The sequence below is a fragment of the Bipolaris sorokiniana genome (assembly GCF_000338995.1).
Source record: "Bipolaris sorokiniana ND90Pr unplaced genomic scaffold COCSAscaffold_13, whole genome shotgun sequence".
Lineage (NCBI taxonomy): Eukaryota > Fungi > Ascomycota > Dothideomycetes > Pleosporales > Pleosporaceae > Bipolaris > Bipolaris sorokiniana.
The window spans coordinates 766,563-780,897 of NW_006911907.1; the positions used below are offsets into that span (position 1 = coordinate 766,563).

The window sequence follows — 14,335 nt, forward strand, 5'->3', positions numbered from 1 at the left end:
TTGCTGCCTCGCGGTTCTGGACCGCTTAGTCACGAAACTACCCCCACCTTGTGCCACCGCCACCATCCATCGGGTGAGCCACCGGGTTGTTACAGCCCTACCCGTTCGAGCTATTTACTTATCGTACCTGATGCTTACTTAAATAATCTCATTCAGCAGACTTTCTGATCTGTGACCTTGGTACCTCATGCACCGTGACTCAGCATAGCGCTGACGCTGCCTCCTTTGTCCCTCGCGACAATGCCTTACGGTCACAACCCTTACCTAGCGATACCGGAGCTCGAACTTCGCGCCGAGCAGTTTGCGCGACGCGAAGATGAGAAGGACGGATTGAGTAAGTTGAGGAATGAGTTCGTCATACCCACCAAGGGCGATCTGAGGAACCGCAATTATGGATTCCAGCGGAAAGAAAAAAATGCAAGTGCGCGATCAGACGACAACGAGGAATCCATATACTTTTGCGGAAACTCTCTTGGGCTTCAACCGCGAAGAACTAAAGAGTACATCAATCGTTATCTCGATACTTGGGCTTCAAAGGGCGTCTTTGGACATTTTACCAATTACGAAGGAGGTCTTCCGCCATGGCTACACATCGACGATGCAGTCAAAAACCAGACAGCAAAGATTGTCGGGGCGCATCCCAGTGAAGTCGTCGTCATGGAGACATTGACTGCGAACCTGCACCTTTTGATGGCTAGTTTTTACCGTCCGACCAAGGATAGGTGGAAGATTATCATCGAGGGCAAGGCATTTCCTAGCGACCATGTATGCTACCCAACCGTAATTCAGTATGCACCAGTGACTGACTGACAACCCGATAGTATGCTGCTCTCTCGCAAATCGCACACCACAACCTTGACCCCTCCGCTTTAATCACCATCGATCCACCATCACCCTCCTCGCCCTACCTCTCGAATGAGCACATCCTCTCCGTGATTTCACACCACGCCCCAAGTACTGCCCTCGTCCTTCTACCCGGCATCCAATTCTACTCCGGTCAATTCTTCGACATCGAGCTGATAACGCGTCACTGCCGATCATTGGGCATAACAGTAGGCTGGGACTTGGCGCATGCAACAGGAAACATACCATTGAAGTTACACGACTGGAACGTCGACTTTGCAGCGTGGTGTAACTACAAATACATGAATGGCGGCCCAGGCACCATTGGCGGACTCTTCGTCCACGAAAGACACGGCAAGGTAGAAAGAGCCTCTACACCTCGAACAAACGGCACAGGCAGCACATCAGAAAATGGCGCGCAACTATCATACCGCCCGCGCTTGAGTGGCTGGTGGGGAAGCGATAAGAGCAGCAGATTCCGCATGGACAACCAATTCGTCCCTATCACTGGTGCTAGTGGCTTCCAACTTAGCAACCCAAGCGCACTCGATATTACCTCCGTAATGGCAAGCTTAGATGTCTTCGCGCTAACCGACATAGAAGCCCTACGAGAACGCAGTCTCAGACTGACGGCGTACCTCGAGGCCCGGCTACTCAAGTATCCACATGGCGAACCACCGTACAAAATCATCACACCTGCGAATCCCATGGAGCGCGGCGCACAACTTAGTGTGCTCCTCAATCCAGGTTTGTTGGACAAGGTTCAGTACTACATTGAGGAACGCGGTGTAGTAGTGGACGAACGCAAACCTGATGTGCTGAGGATTGCGCCAGCACCATTGTACAACTCCTTCCACGACATCCACCGCTTCATCACCATCTTCCACGAGGCGTGTCAAATGGCCTTAAAAACCGGAGGGAGGACTGCTTCATACAACGATGCTGTTCCTAGAGGCATCGCGACAGTATAAAGTCAATGGTTCTTGAGGGAGAGGCTCGCTTGGACTACCTACTCGTCAACAATAAACGAGCCACATAATTTTTAATATCATTATCCCCAAACATGCATATATACTCACGTAAAGAAGGCAAAAGAAGTTGAATGCCGTGATTGCAAGATTCGTTGATTCAAAAAAGTGCTACACTATGCAACTGAGCGAAATCGTAACATGCTAACATCCTACCGTATGCGAACCTCATCATCTACGATGCATATGAAAACAGTTATTGGTATCCAAGCATACATCGAGGCCATTCATCATGCCTTGGGCACAAAGGAAAACAAGCTATCCATCTGTACCCATTGCCTTCCGTTCTTTTCCAACCATTTCTCAACAACACCCTTCAGCGTATCAAATCTCTCTCTGTTAACTTCAGCCAACACTTTGATCTTCTCTCTTCTCTCCATATCCTCGGATTTGATACCACCATCCATCTTGCCCGCACGATCAGCGTCGAAAAGAGACTGATAGTACAGAAGCTGATTCCATACGTCGCGTTCTTTGATCTCGTAAGTCATCTTGCCCAAGCAATCCCGAGCGAGGCCCTTAGGACCCAAGCATCGGTGGCCATAGACGGAGATGCTGCGTGTGCGGTTCGAACATTGTGGGTCATCGCAGAGAACGTATCCCGCGTAGTAGGAGGCGACGACCTGGCGAATTGCAGACTCTAGCTGTGCTACTACACTGATGTTTTGTAAGGTCATGCCACAGCCTTCAGCAGGACACTGGATCCCACTGTGCGAGATTGTTTGTAACGACGCTGTGGTTGGTGAAGTCGGGGAGAGACCCTGGAAGGGGAAGACAGTTGTACAGGTTCGACAGCGTAGCCAAAGCGGCGAGCAGGATTGGAAGCGTACGGAGTCTGGGATCTGTGACTCCAGAGGGTGGATCTCGGTCTCTTGTTGCGCACCTCCAGAAACTGTGCTGACGCGATATTTAGACGTATCAAGCCCAAGACAGGCAGCAAGAAGCGTGATATTTGTTCCGCTAATGGGCGCACAGAGACGCTCCACCGGTGGCAGAATCTGTTTGTGGAGGTAGTAGTCGATATCTGGCTTCAGTCCGCTATCAGGCTTCAGGACTTCATCGACCGGGTAGGCGTTTTTGGCTGCATTCTCGGCAGATCCAGAAGACTCTCCAGTGATGATGAAGCTCATGACATCTTTTGCCTTGACGTGTTTACCCTTGGCCATGAGGCGCAAAGCAACTTGCACCGAGGGCATGGAGTTGCCGTTGGGATATTCCTTCGGGTTCTTTCCGAGCTGCGTGTAGATGGTGTACTTCCGAGGCGGAATGACGTACTCACGCATTTGCTTGCTGAGCTCTCGGAGGTGATTGTGAATCTTCTCGACGACTACTTCAGGGTCCTCACCACTAAGAAGGAAGTTGAGTAGCTCCCTATGATCCGTTAGCTATGCACAGTAATCAATGACGACCGGTAAAACTCACGTCGATGTTTCCTTGGAGAGAGCGCAGTACTCTCTGCGCCTCATGTCGAGACCCTTGACTTCGAGTTTCTCGATGTATTTGCCATCCACAGGCACCATATTGATGGCAGCGTACTTCTTCTTTGCGTGCAGCAAAATTCGGCGGAAGACGTTATCAATGTCAATCTCCAATAGCCTGTAACTGTCGTTGACCTCTTTCTTGAACTCATTTCCCAGTTTGATCGCATCCTGGATGTTGTCGACGTTAGTGTTGATCATCACTGAGTCGGTATCACCGTAAATGACACGAAGCGCCTTCTCCTCGGCCATCTCCTTGGTCTTTCGTAAAATCTCTCGACCTTTGTATGTGGTGAGCATTGCGAGCGGCCGTGCGTAGAAGCGAGACTTGGTATAACCCAAACATCCGTACATAGAGTTGGCGGTGAGTTTCAGAGCCATTTGCTTGATATCCCAGGTAGCCAGCTGATCAGGAGTGGCATCTTTAGCCTTCATAAGCTTCTTCACCTCCCGACGGCGAGAGACAAGCGTAGCAATAAGGCGTGGTAAGATACCCTGGTCTTGGTCTGAAGGAACTTCGGGCACCTTGTCGTCATCTTCCGAGATGTCAGATCGCTCAACTGTCGTGAAGCAAATGTTGTACTCCTGAATAATACTGGGATAAAGGGAGTTGAAGTCCATGACCAGGATGAACTTGTCATAGAGACCCTTTTCAGGCTCGAAGACGAGACCACCTTTGAACTTGTCCTTCTTCTTAGCATCTGCACCTTCTTCTCCCTCAGCCGCCTCTTCCTCTGCCTTGACTTTGCTCTTGCCCCACTGCTTGTCCGGGCAGATGTACTTGTTTCTGTAAAACTCGTGGAGCAAAATGTATTCGTTGCGTTCGGCGCGAGTTCCACTTAGCGTTCGAGCCCAAGAGTTACCAGCCAAGTTGGTCAGGACCTTAGAGAGGGGGAGCATCTGCACCTTGATTGCTATGGCAGCGATGAAGTAAGCATCAGCCTGGCAGTGTTTGACATAGTTCAGGAGACCATCTTTTGTTGTTGCCCAAGTCTTCAGAGCGGCCTCATTGTCGAGCTCTTCACGTCGCTTGTTGAGACCGAGCTGACACATTTCTTCCAGACTCCACGATTGACACTTGGGCATGAGAGACTTTCCCATGTCATTAGCCAAATCACACAGCAAGCGGCCAGAAGCCAACTGCTTCTCAGCGAAGAAGCTGCCTCCACCCTTACCCATAGTCTTGGGCCAGTCACTCCTCTTGAGGCGCCCAATGCGGTGCCATCCAGGTGTTTTCTTTTCGCGTAGACGATTCAGCAGGACACTGTAATCTACATCGTCCAGACGATGACCGACAAGGACATCGGGGTCGTGCCGTTGAAACATGGCCATTAAAAGGCTGAGAAGTTCTTGCTCAGTCTTCTTCAGGTACATATTACCCTTGATCTTCTCGACTTCGCCCTGAAAGCCGATGGGGAAAGCAGGTCCGTTCGGCCGCATAATGGTAAAACTTTTGCATTGCATCTGGTCCACGGGCGTGGTGTCGGTCAACGAGAAATTGTCGTAAATCATGGCGCTGGCCATCAGGATCTCCTGCTTGTTGTCCTTGGCGTTGAACGTGGTCCGAAGAGAAAGACTCATAAGTGTCATGGGAGGCGCATCGAGGTTGTCCGAAGCACTCAAGACCGTGATGTTGTTGGGCTTGACAACTTGAGCCTCGAGTTTGCACCAGGAAGCATTGGCAACTGGACCAAAGTCAGGCGCATCTATCTTCAGCCAGCATGGCCCCATGATGTTCTTCCACAAAACGAACTGCTCAAAGAGGGATGTGTTGGTTCCAAAGACGTGCGAGAATGTCTCTCCTGTTAAATCAGTAGACAGAGGCATCTTATCGTAACCGTAAAGAAGTTTGAGGTAGTCTGCCTCTTTAGGGATGTCAGCCAACTCGAAAGCGTACTTTCTTGTACATGGCTTGATCTTGTGTAGGTTGACCCGATGCTTGCTCATAATCGAATCCACCTCGTCTGACACGTCACTTAGCTCAATTTCTTCATCAGTAGTTACCCCTCTGACTTGACGGTATTCCCTGGGCAAGAAATACAGCTTTCGTAGGATGTTGTCGATTTTCAGAAAGCAACTGACATAGTTGCCCGACTTCCGATCCTTAACTTTGCCGAATAAGCATAGGCTGCCGTTCAATTCAGTGTAGTCAATCCAGAACATGCGCAAGCTACCATCCTCTTCTAGAGCATCCTGTGGCTGCAATTTTCCGGCTCCTGCAGTCTGTGGAGCGGGACTGCTCATGACATTGAGGTTGCTTGTGACGTCATTCCAAGAAGAAGCATCGATGTTCGTTGCAGACGGTTTAGTAGGTGAAGACCCAGCGGGCGTAGGAACGTTCTCCTGTTTGATCTTTGCTATCGGCCGCCGGCCGGCCATATTGACGCTGGCAACGGGGGCGCCGAGCTGGCCTGTAGGCTCGGAGATTTCCATTAGATCGTCTTCTTCTTCCTCAATCTTAACTCCAGGCTGTGTTCTCCGCTCGACAGCCTTTGCGACGGGGGATGATTGTAGTGGAGGGTCGCTCATAGGAACGTCGTCGTGGAATATTGGAAGGCCGTCATCGTCTGCCTCAGCAGCTTCTGCTGGCGGTGTACCTGGCATGTGACTGTCCGAGTCATTCGTCCGTCGCTTCGTCGCTGCTGGGCGGCTCTCAGATATGGGAGGCGACAGTAGGCGAGTTTTGCGTCTTGCTTCGGTTTTGATGGGTCGTGTTCGGATCGTAGAGGTAAGGGTAGGGTTCGTATCTATTTCACCCAGCAGATCATCCATAAAGTCTTTGTCTGCGGCAGTAGCAACAGGCTGGAAATTTCAGCTCTCGATAAGGTATATAAAGTGCTTGGATTTCTTACCTTGGATTTTGGTGCCATGGCAGCATTCTTTGCGCTAAAGTATTTGCTGATACCATTGTCAATCTTCTTCCGTTTTTCCTCATCTTCTTCGCGTTTACGCTTGGCTACTACGTGTTAGTTCTGCAAAGAAGCCGTTGGTTGTCAAAGTATACCTGCTTTCCCCTTGGCGGGTCGCTCGTCTTCGTCCTCGCTCTCAGTCCCAGCATAGCGGTATCGACCCTGATCATCGTCCCACTCTTCTCTGCCGTCGTCGACATATCCCTCGCCCTCGTCGCCAACCACAAAGTCGTCCTCATCCAATCTGCCCCGCACAATCTTCTTGTATCCCTCTTCGTCGACCTCGTCATATAATTGCTCTTCTTCAGCAACCTCATATGTGGACATGCGCGTCTTGCCAGCGGCACGATTGGCCCGCAATTCTGCCAGGAGGGCAGCGCCCGTCTTCTTGGCTGCTCGTGGCATGATGTATTACAACGATTAAGTATATGAGCAAACAAGCGAAGAGAAGGAATTGGGTATGGGATGGGTTTGTGGGCGTGTTTGAATGGCGGGACAACAGGTAGAGCGCAGGGGCGACGCGCTAACGGCCACCGTGAACGCGACGCGACTGGCTATTAACCGCGCCAAGCCACTATCCTAATTTGTTCATTCTATTACTTCCCCTCCATCAACCGTTTCCAGCGCATACATACACGTCGCAATGGCTTCAGTATCGAAAGCTCCTCTGGTCTGGATAGACTGTGAGGTATGCTTACGATGAGATTCTTGAATCATTTTCATTGACCCTGCTAGATGACTGGCCTGGACACCAACAATGACACCATTATGTCATTTGCCGCATTTGTCACTGATGCGGACCTCAATATCTTGGATGACACAGGCTTTGAAGCAATCATTCATCACGAAAAAGAGCAGCTTGACCGCATGGGAGAATGGTGCACCAACCATCACGGGGATTCAGGGCTGACGCAGGCCTGTATTGACTCTACCACCACTGCGGAGGAAGCTGCTGAGGGTCTACTCAACTACATCAAAAAATACGTACCCGAACGCCGCACAGCTCTCCTCGCAGGTAACTCTGTGCATGCCGACAAAGGTTTTCTTGTTAAGCAGCCCTATCACATTGTAGTAGATCATCTTCACTACCGAATTCTGGATGTCAGTAGCATCAAGGAAGCTGCACGCAGATGGGCCCCGAAAGAGACACTGGCAAAGATTCCAAGAAAAAAGATGCTGCACGAAGCACGGCAAGACATCCTGGAAAGCATCGAGGAAGCAAGATATTATCGGGAGGCATTCTTCCTGAGACCTCAGAGTACAACAGATGCACAAAAGAACTAGGGGGTTATATCAAACGAGCTGATTTTGCTCGGAGATGGTGCTTTTCTTGGAACGAGATTCAGGATAATTTTGTATCGTGCGACCGTATTCCATAAGCATTGATTCGAGGCAGTCAATCTGACATGTTCTCACGTCAGTCACTTCAATGCCTGATCAGACTATAGCTACGTGTAAATCATCTTGAACAGCTATCCGACAGTTTGTCACTGGTTATGTACCAATCAGCAAAAATGCAACATATGATCACACGATAGTCGTAACCTCTGAACAACTGCTAGCTGGGTAGGGCTCGCTCAACTTCTCAGTTTACTATTCTTCTCGCCCTTTTTGCAGCTTTCACCACTTTCAAGATCTACAACAAAAATGTATAAGACAGTATATCAAAAACAATATATAAAAGCCTCAGGGTCCAGAGAACATAGGTAAGTAGAGTCAGCTCAGACTCGGTGGCTCTCAAGCGAGCTGTCCCCAGCAGTGACATGCCCCTTGTAGAAACTCAAAAGCGCACTGATGCGCACCAGGCCTGTCTGTCGCCCTACCCACCCGTCCAACACTCAGCGGCTGCATTAAAGTTTACTACAGCGCAACAGCAACAATGTATCGGGAAAACATCCAAATATAGCTCCCTATCCCTCGTCGCAATCACAACTGCCTTCCTACCGAACAAAAGTCATGCGAAACAAGTACTAACCCAACTGGTACCGTTTCCCTCGCAAATCCCCCCAAACCCGACAATTTCCCCGCACAAACGAAGCATGACCACATGTTTCCCAAATAACATAAACATCCAGCAAATGCGAATGCATATATACATAAAGTGGATTGTGCCATCCCTCGGGTGGAGATGCCCCGCTATACACTAGCGCAAGCGGGACGGGCAGAAGAGCAAAGTATCTCCGCAAATGCAACCGTCGGTCGCAAAACAATGCACGAGGTGTTCAAACAGTGCAACATCTAACGATATATCAAATCCCCAATTCGAGACCATACTAGAGAAGATTCCCAGTTGAGCCGGACTCGCACGGCCCGCAACGTTCTCAGGGTCAGTAGTGCCGCTCAACCTGACCCGCTCCATCTCCATACCCTCGGAGAATTCCCCCAGTGATAAGCAGCGGGGAGCTAGCTCTCCCACCCACCCCCCTTGCCACCTTCCTTACCGTCGCAGCCTTCTAAGCGGTGGAATTGCAACAAGCGGGACATGGGGTACTATAAAAGCAAGAACGAAAAAAAGAGTTTACTTAAAAAAAGCTTAGCACCACTCGCTGGTGCGTTTCAGACCTAAGTAGACTGATTCTCCGGTGAGTAACCAATGTAAGAAGGAGGGGGACCTTGTGGAGGTAGGTATGGGTGTGTGTGGCGGCAGGAGGGTAATATACAGGTACCAGACCATCGGTCATTTGCACGGAAGAATTGGAGAAACTATGTGCGGGAAGGGGACGCTATGTCCGTCCTTGCGTCTGTTTCATACTTGGGTATATATTAGATGAGAGGGGGTGTTGAAGGCGCTCATGTCTGTGTATATATAAAACGTACCTTTTCCCACGGTGGTACGCAGCCGTTTTTTTCTTGCGTTTGCTTTCGATCGTCCATATCTGAGGGTTCTGAAGAGAAAGAAAAATAAAAGCAAGGGACATAGGAAGAAAGAAAGAAAGAAAGAAAGAAAGAAAGAAAGAAAGAAAGAAAGAAAGGGAAAAAAATGTACACACCAACTCTCCTCTCCAGCCTCGCGCTCGTCGCAACCGTCGCAGCCGCACCGAGCAACACGCTCGACAAGCGCGCACCAACTGCGTATTTCGCTGGCGACTCGACAATGGCGAGAGGGAACAACGTCATAACCGGTACGTGTTCTCCCTTCCCCAATACCCAATATATCCTAACTCAAATATAGGCTGGGGCGCATTCACCGCCTACACCCTCACCATCCCCTCCGTCAACAAAGCCATCGGCGGCCGCAGCTCGCGCTCCTACACCGTCGAAGGCCGCTTCGACGAAATCGCCAACCTCATCAAGCCCGGCGACATTGTAACCATGGAATTCGGACACAACGACGGCGGCTCGCTCAGCAGCTCCGACAACGGCCGCTCCGTCTGCCCTGGCACCGGCAACGAAATCTGCAACTCAACATACAACGGCCAAAAAGTTACCGTGCGCACGTACAATTGGTACCTGACGGAGGCCGGTAAAAAGTTTATAGCAAAGGGGGCAAAGGTGATTGTAAGTTCTCAGACGCCAAATAATCCGTGGGAGAGCGGCAGTTTCCAGTATACGGACGGGGGCCGGTTTGTGGGGTATGCGAGGGATGTGGCGAAAGCGTTGGGGAGCAATGCCATGTTTGTGGATCATGGCAAGTATACGGCGAATATGTTTAAGGGTCTCGGTAAGGCGGGTACGGATGCCTTGTTTGTGGCTGGAGACCATACGCATACGAATGCCAAGGGCGCAGATGCTGTGGCAAAGGCTTTCTTCAAGGCTGTGCAGTGCGCTGGAGGAGGCTTCTTCCAGGGTTCTATTAGGAATGCTACTGCTTCGATCCCGGGGACTTGCTTGTAAATTCTTTATGTAGGAAGCGAGAGAGAGAGAGGGAGGATTTTGGTGTATATACTTTGATCGGATGGTTTATACGATGCTGGCCGTAGTTTCTCCTACAGCTAGAAATGCCATTCTGTATGATGAACAATCAACAAGGTCCCAGAGACATGTCTGCGTGTCGCGAGTTGTACATACTATACTGTCTACACGTCCGCCTTGTTGCTGGCACTAATCTTTGTGGTATAGTGCATGAGTTGCTAGTTTGGGGTTGATCTACTTGTGAGTACCAAATACATGTATACTGTTCCTATAGACAATTATGTAAGCGCAAGGAGATAAGATAAATCACAATGCATCCTCCGTTTAGTAAACGGCTACTCAAATATGCATACAAGACTACCCACCAACTAAACAGCTAGTATTTCAACATTGGATACCTTAAAAAGTATCAACAAATATAAGTTTGGCCGTTGCAATGCCTTGTAATGTTTCCTTGCCGAATCAAGTCCATGGTTCACAAACATTTGTGAACGAGAGTACTGTGGAAAACAGATGGCACAAAGGCTGCCCGAAAGAAAATGAAGTTCTGGTTGTTCCCGGCCTCATCACTAGGCAGATTAAGAACGTGGAAAATTCTACTGCGACAGCCACACGAAATGCTTTAGTATGACGGCAATGGTAGAAGAGAAAGCAAAAGGCAAAAAAGTATGGTACGACACCAGACTCCATACGCCAGTCATGTTACACCGCTGGCCCGAGCGTAGACAAGCGTCGTGGCCTATGCATTACATCATAAAAGAAAAGTCGAAGAAAACAAATCAGGCGACGCGCATGTTAAGATGGCTATGCCGCCTGCTTGGTGTGGTGCATCTCATTGACGAATGCATCGTAATCGGCAGATGCGCCCGAGCCTACTACGCTGGTAAGCCATGGATCGGAGTGGCTACTCTCTCAATAAGCAATTGAGCTGGGGCTATAGAGGAACAAGGGAGGGGGTAGCGGATAGTGCTGACCTTGGGGAGATTCGTCGACCTTTTGGCGCTTCTCTGTGAAGTCATATGAACTATCGACGTTTGCGTGTTTGGTGCCGGCCGTGCTGTGCTGAGCGGCGGCTGCTGCTTGGGCTGCCATTTGTAGCTCACCAATCTGGCGCTCCGACAGGCCGCCGTTGCTGTTGTTCTGCGCAGGTTGTTGCTGCTGCTGTTGCTGCTCGGGCTGTTGTGGGGTCTGGGGTGGCTGTGGCTGGGGGTGCATGTTGGCTTGCTCGGCGTGCGGTCGGTTGAGGTCTACACCAGCCGGGGCAGGGGGGATCTCGCCCTGGGTCTCGAGGAGTCGGGATTGGAGGTTGATGATGTAGTCGCGCAATTGATAGTTCTCGGTCTGAAGCGTCTTGTAGAGCTCGCATAGCTGCTCAAACTCCTTGACCTGGTCTTTGAGCTGCTTGATGTACTCCTCCTTGCGCTGACGGAATGCGCGCTGTCCAAGTTAGCATGGCGCGACACGAGGGCGGGCTGTGGGCTGCAGCCGTACCTGAGCAGCGCGATTCTGGGCAGCGCGCTTGGACGTGGACAGCTCTCTCCGTCCCTTTGAGCGACCCTCACTGGTATTGCCGTCGTCGGGGCCGCCAGCGCTCATGTCGTACGAGGTCGGGCCGCCAATGGCAGGGTCAATGGCGTGGGGCTGGCTGGGAGGGTGTGGGTGTTGAGAATGTGTCGGGTGCTGGGGCAAAGGCTGTACGGCGGGCTGGCCAGCGCCAGCAGCGAGTAAGTGTTCTCTTAAGCCTTGATGGTGATAGGCGTTAGTCAGCTGGACGAGAGACGGGATGCGGGGAGTGACTAACTCATCTCGATGGTAGGCTTGGACTGGTCCTAGGTGGGGAGTCAGCAGGGCAAAGGCCTAAAATCGTCAGCAAAGCTTACCTGAGCGGCCGATGTCTGCATGATGGAGGCCGTGTCGGTGCGGATCGAGGGATGGTGCAGAGTGGGACTCATTCGAGGCGCAACGGGCGAGAGGCAGCAGAGCAGAGCAGAGCAGCGCTGGTCGTGTGGCTGTGGCGGTGGTGGTGGGCAAGCAGTCACAGTGGCAGTGACAGTGGCAGTGACAGGAATTGGTGGAGCGGGATGCGGGTGACGTCGCGACACTGTAGTAGCTGTGGCTATGGCTATGGCTATGGGGGGAGAAGAGCAGCAGGAGCAGCAGGACCAACTGTGGACAGGCGAGTCAGCATGTCGGTGTCGAGTTGTGCGCGGATCAGGCAGTGTCGCGACAGCATAATTGTTTGTGATTGGGGATGGTGTCGCTCACCTGGGGACGTGATGATGCAGTTGGTCGGGAAGTGGATTACGCAGCTTTGACTAAGGTGGGCGGGCGTTGCGCGTTTAAGTAGGCGGGCGGATAGCCGGAGAGCACAGCGACATAGGGCAGCGCAGCCCAGAGCAGAGCAGAGTAGAGCAGAGCAGAATAGCAGCCCTCGCAACAACAAACGTCGCGGGCACCAGGCCTGATGAGCGTATCGTGCCCTGCTACTCACCTACTTGTTCTAGTGTACATGGACGTGTATTACGCGCTTGGCTAAGGATGCAGACACTGAGGCTATACAGACAGAGTTATCGAGCCGCTCGACCTGTTCAATCAATCGCTGACCAATTCTCCGACTATTCGGTAACCGCCCAGCACCCGCAGTCTATGCCACAAGTACGTACCGCTTTGGGCCTAGCGCGTCCCAATGTCTGATTACTTCATCCGGGCCACAAGAGTTTCCACATCCGACGCTCCCGTCTGGCCTGAATGCAGCAACCAAAGCGCTCCCTCCGCCTCGTCTGTCCTCGACACTCTCGCCTCTCACCCATACTCACCCGAGCCCTCTAGCCTGCATGGCTCCCTCTGCCCGCCTGGTTCGGGCGGTCCCGTCACTTCTCACCACTACCACACCTTGGCGTGCACTCACTCCCTCTAATTCAAAGGCCAAGTACTGCTCCAGCATACGGCTGCTATTACTTTACCAGCCACTCTTGCCCCACATCCGCAGTCGTCGCACAACAACGTCCTTGCTCCTACTGCCGGCCCAAGGTACAGCGTTATTGCCCTGTGCAACTTACACGTCCCATGCTCGCCCACCTCCACCACCACCACATGACATAATCTTCTCTGCCGACCAGCCCGCTGACCTGCCCCATCGAGCATTAAAGCTCTTTCCTGACTGGCAACTCACCGGCTCCCGGAAAGGCGTCGTGCGTCAATTTACTTTTTCTTCTTTTACCAAAGCCTGGCGCTTCATGTCCCTCATCGCAGATGAATGCAAGGCCAAGAACCACCATCCCTCCTGGTCTAATCTCTATAATCATGTCACCATTGAATGGACCACTCACTCTCCCAACGGACTTAGTACAAAGGATATCGAGATGGCCGAGTTTTGTAATCAAAAGGCTGCCGAGATTGGGCTCAAGCAATAACCTCTATTACTTACGCCCAATACAATATCTCTCCATATCTGCCGCCCTTTGATGACTGAGCGAGCTCCACGCACTCACGACGCATCGCCTTGATCCTCTCCTGCAATCACAACTGACTACACCCATAGCGAAAGAGAGGCAAATCAAGTTCAGCGTATAGTGGCGAGTGATTACCATGGCAAGCGGCCCCACCGGAGCTCCAAGCACGCTTACGTATAATACACTTACTACCCGCATGCGTATAACCTCCGCGGTTTGTCCGAAACAATCTCGACGTCTGATTGCCTTTCCTCCAACCCAATCTAGACAACAAAATGCTTTGCATGCACGCGATGTCGAATCTCGATGGCTTACTTGCATTACATGCGTGACCATCATCATCCTTCCCGTCATCGCCATCTTCCATAATCTGATCTGGCGCCGAGAGTCCACCAGCTCCACTCTTGTATCATTCGTTGTTGCACATGCTGACAAATCTTTTGCCTTGAAATGATCCGACAACGCGGCTACCGAAGGACAAGATACTCCACTACTTACGCCCCGAAGGTCCGGAGCGCGCGGCATCATCACCTTTGCCCTTCGTATCTGCGTACTTTTGTCCTGAAACATATGTAGTACAACAAGAAACCAAACAAGTTACATTGTTTTCCGTCTCATGGAAACCTATTTCTCATGCAACGTTAAAGACGCCAGTCTGCGCTTTGCAGGTGTACCACATTACTTACACGAATGTCTCAATACGTACTTCACACCGACAATTCATCATACATAACACACCTCTTCCCTGAACAAACCCAAATTTAGGCCATGTC

At 51.2% G+C, this 14,335-nt stretch overlaps 6 protein-coding genes across 6 annotated transcripts; 4 read left to right on the top strand and 2 right to left on the bottom strand.

Annotated features, from left to right (window-relative positions):
* Positions 1-91: 91 nt before the first annotated feature.
* COCSADRAFT_124375 (uncharacterized protein) lies at positions 92-1,953 on the top strand. Its single transcript, XM_007705178.1, has 2 exons — positions 92-765; positions 822-1,953. Exons 1-2 carry the CDS (start codon positions 241-243, stop codon positions 1,812-1,814), a joined length of 1,518 nt encoding a protein of 505 aa, XP_007703368.1. The 5' UTR covers positions 92-240; the 3' UTR covers positions 1,815-1,953.
* On the bottom strand, positions 1,948-6,718 carry COCSADRAFT_149455 (uncharacterized protein). Its single transcript, XM_007705179.1, has 4 exons — positions 6,354-6,718; positions 6,202-6,305; positions 3,294-6,151; positions 1,948-3,242 (listed from the first exon to the last, which is right to left on the bottom strand). Exons 1-4 carry the CDS (start codon positions 6,661-6,663, stop codon positions 2,102-2,104), a joined length of 4,413 nt encoding a protein of 1,470 aa, XP_007703369.1. The 5' UTR covers positions 6,664-6,718; the 3' UTR covers positions 1,948-2,101.
* A 181-nt stretch (positions 6,719-6,899) lies between these two features.
* Positions 6,900-7,833, top strand: COCSADRAFT_39736 (uncharacterized protein). Its single transcript, XM_007704904.1, has 2 exons — positions 6,900-6,946; positions 6,994-7,833. The coding sequence occupies exon 2, from the start codon at positions 6,994-6,996 to the stop codon at positions 7,540-7,542; it is 549 nt and encodes a 182-aa protein (XP_007703094.1). The 5' UTR covers positions 6,900-6,946; the 3' UTR covers positions 7,543-7,833.
* Positions 7,834-8,939: 1,106 nt separating this feature from the next.
* On the top strand, positions 8,940-10,254 carry COCSADRAFT_124385 (carbohydrate esterase family 12 protein). Its single transcript, XM_007705180.1, has 2 exons — positions 8,940-9,380; positions 9,431-10,254. Exons 1-2 carry the CDS (start codon positions 9,239-9,241, stop codon positions 10,090-10,092), a joined length of 804 nt encoding a protein of 267 aa, XP_007703370.1. The 5' UTR covers positions 8,940-9,238; the 3' UTR covers positions 10,093-10,254.
* Positions 10,255-10,985: 731 nt separating this feature from the next.
* Positions 10,986-12,011, bottom strand: COCSADRAFT_97657 (uncharacterized protein; the record flags this gene model as incomplete). Its single annotated transcript, XM_007705181.1, has 5 exons — positions 10,986-11,014; positions 11,085-11,547; positions 11,602-11,852; positions 11,912-11,939; positions 11,991-12,011. 5 exons carry the CDS (start codon positions 12,009-12,011, stop codon positions 10,986-10,988), a joined length of 792 nt encoding a protein of 263 aa, XP_007703371.1.
* An 838-nt stretch (positions 12,012-12,849) lies between these two features.
* On the top strand, positions 12,850-13,589 carry COCSADRAFT_39738 (uncharacterized protein). Its single transcript, XM_007704905.1, has one exon. It carries the CDS (start codon positions 12,945-12,947, stop codon positions 13,521-13,523), a length of 579 nt encoding a protein of 192 aa, XP_007703095.1. The 5' UTR covers positions 12,850-12,944; the 3' UTR covers positions 13,524-13,589.
* The last annotated feature ends 746 nt before the right edge of the window (positions 13,590-14,335 follow it).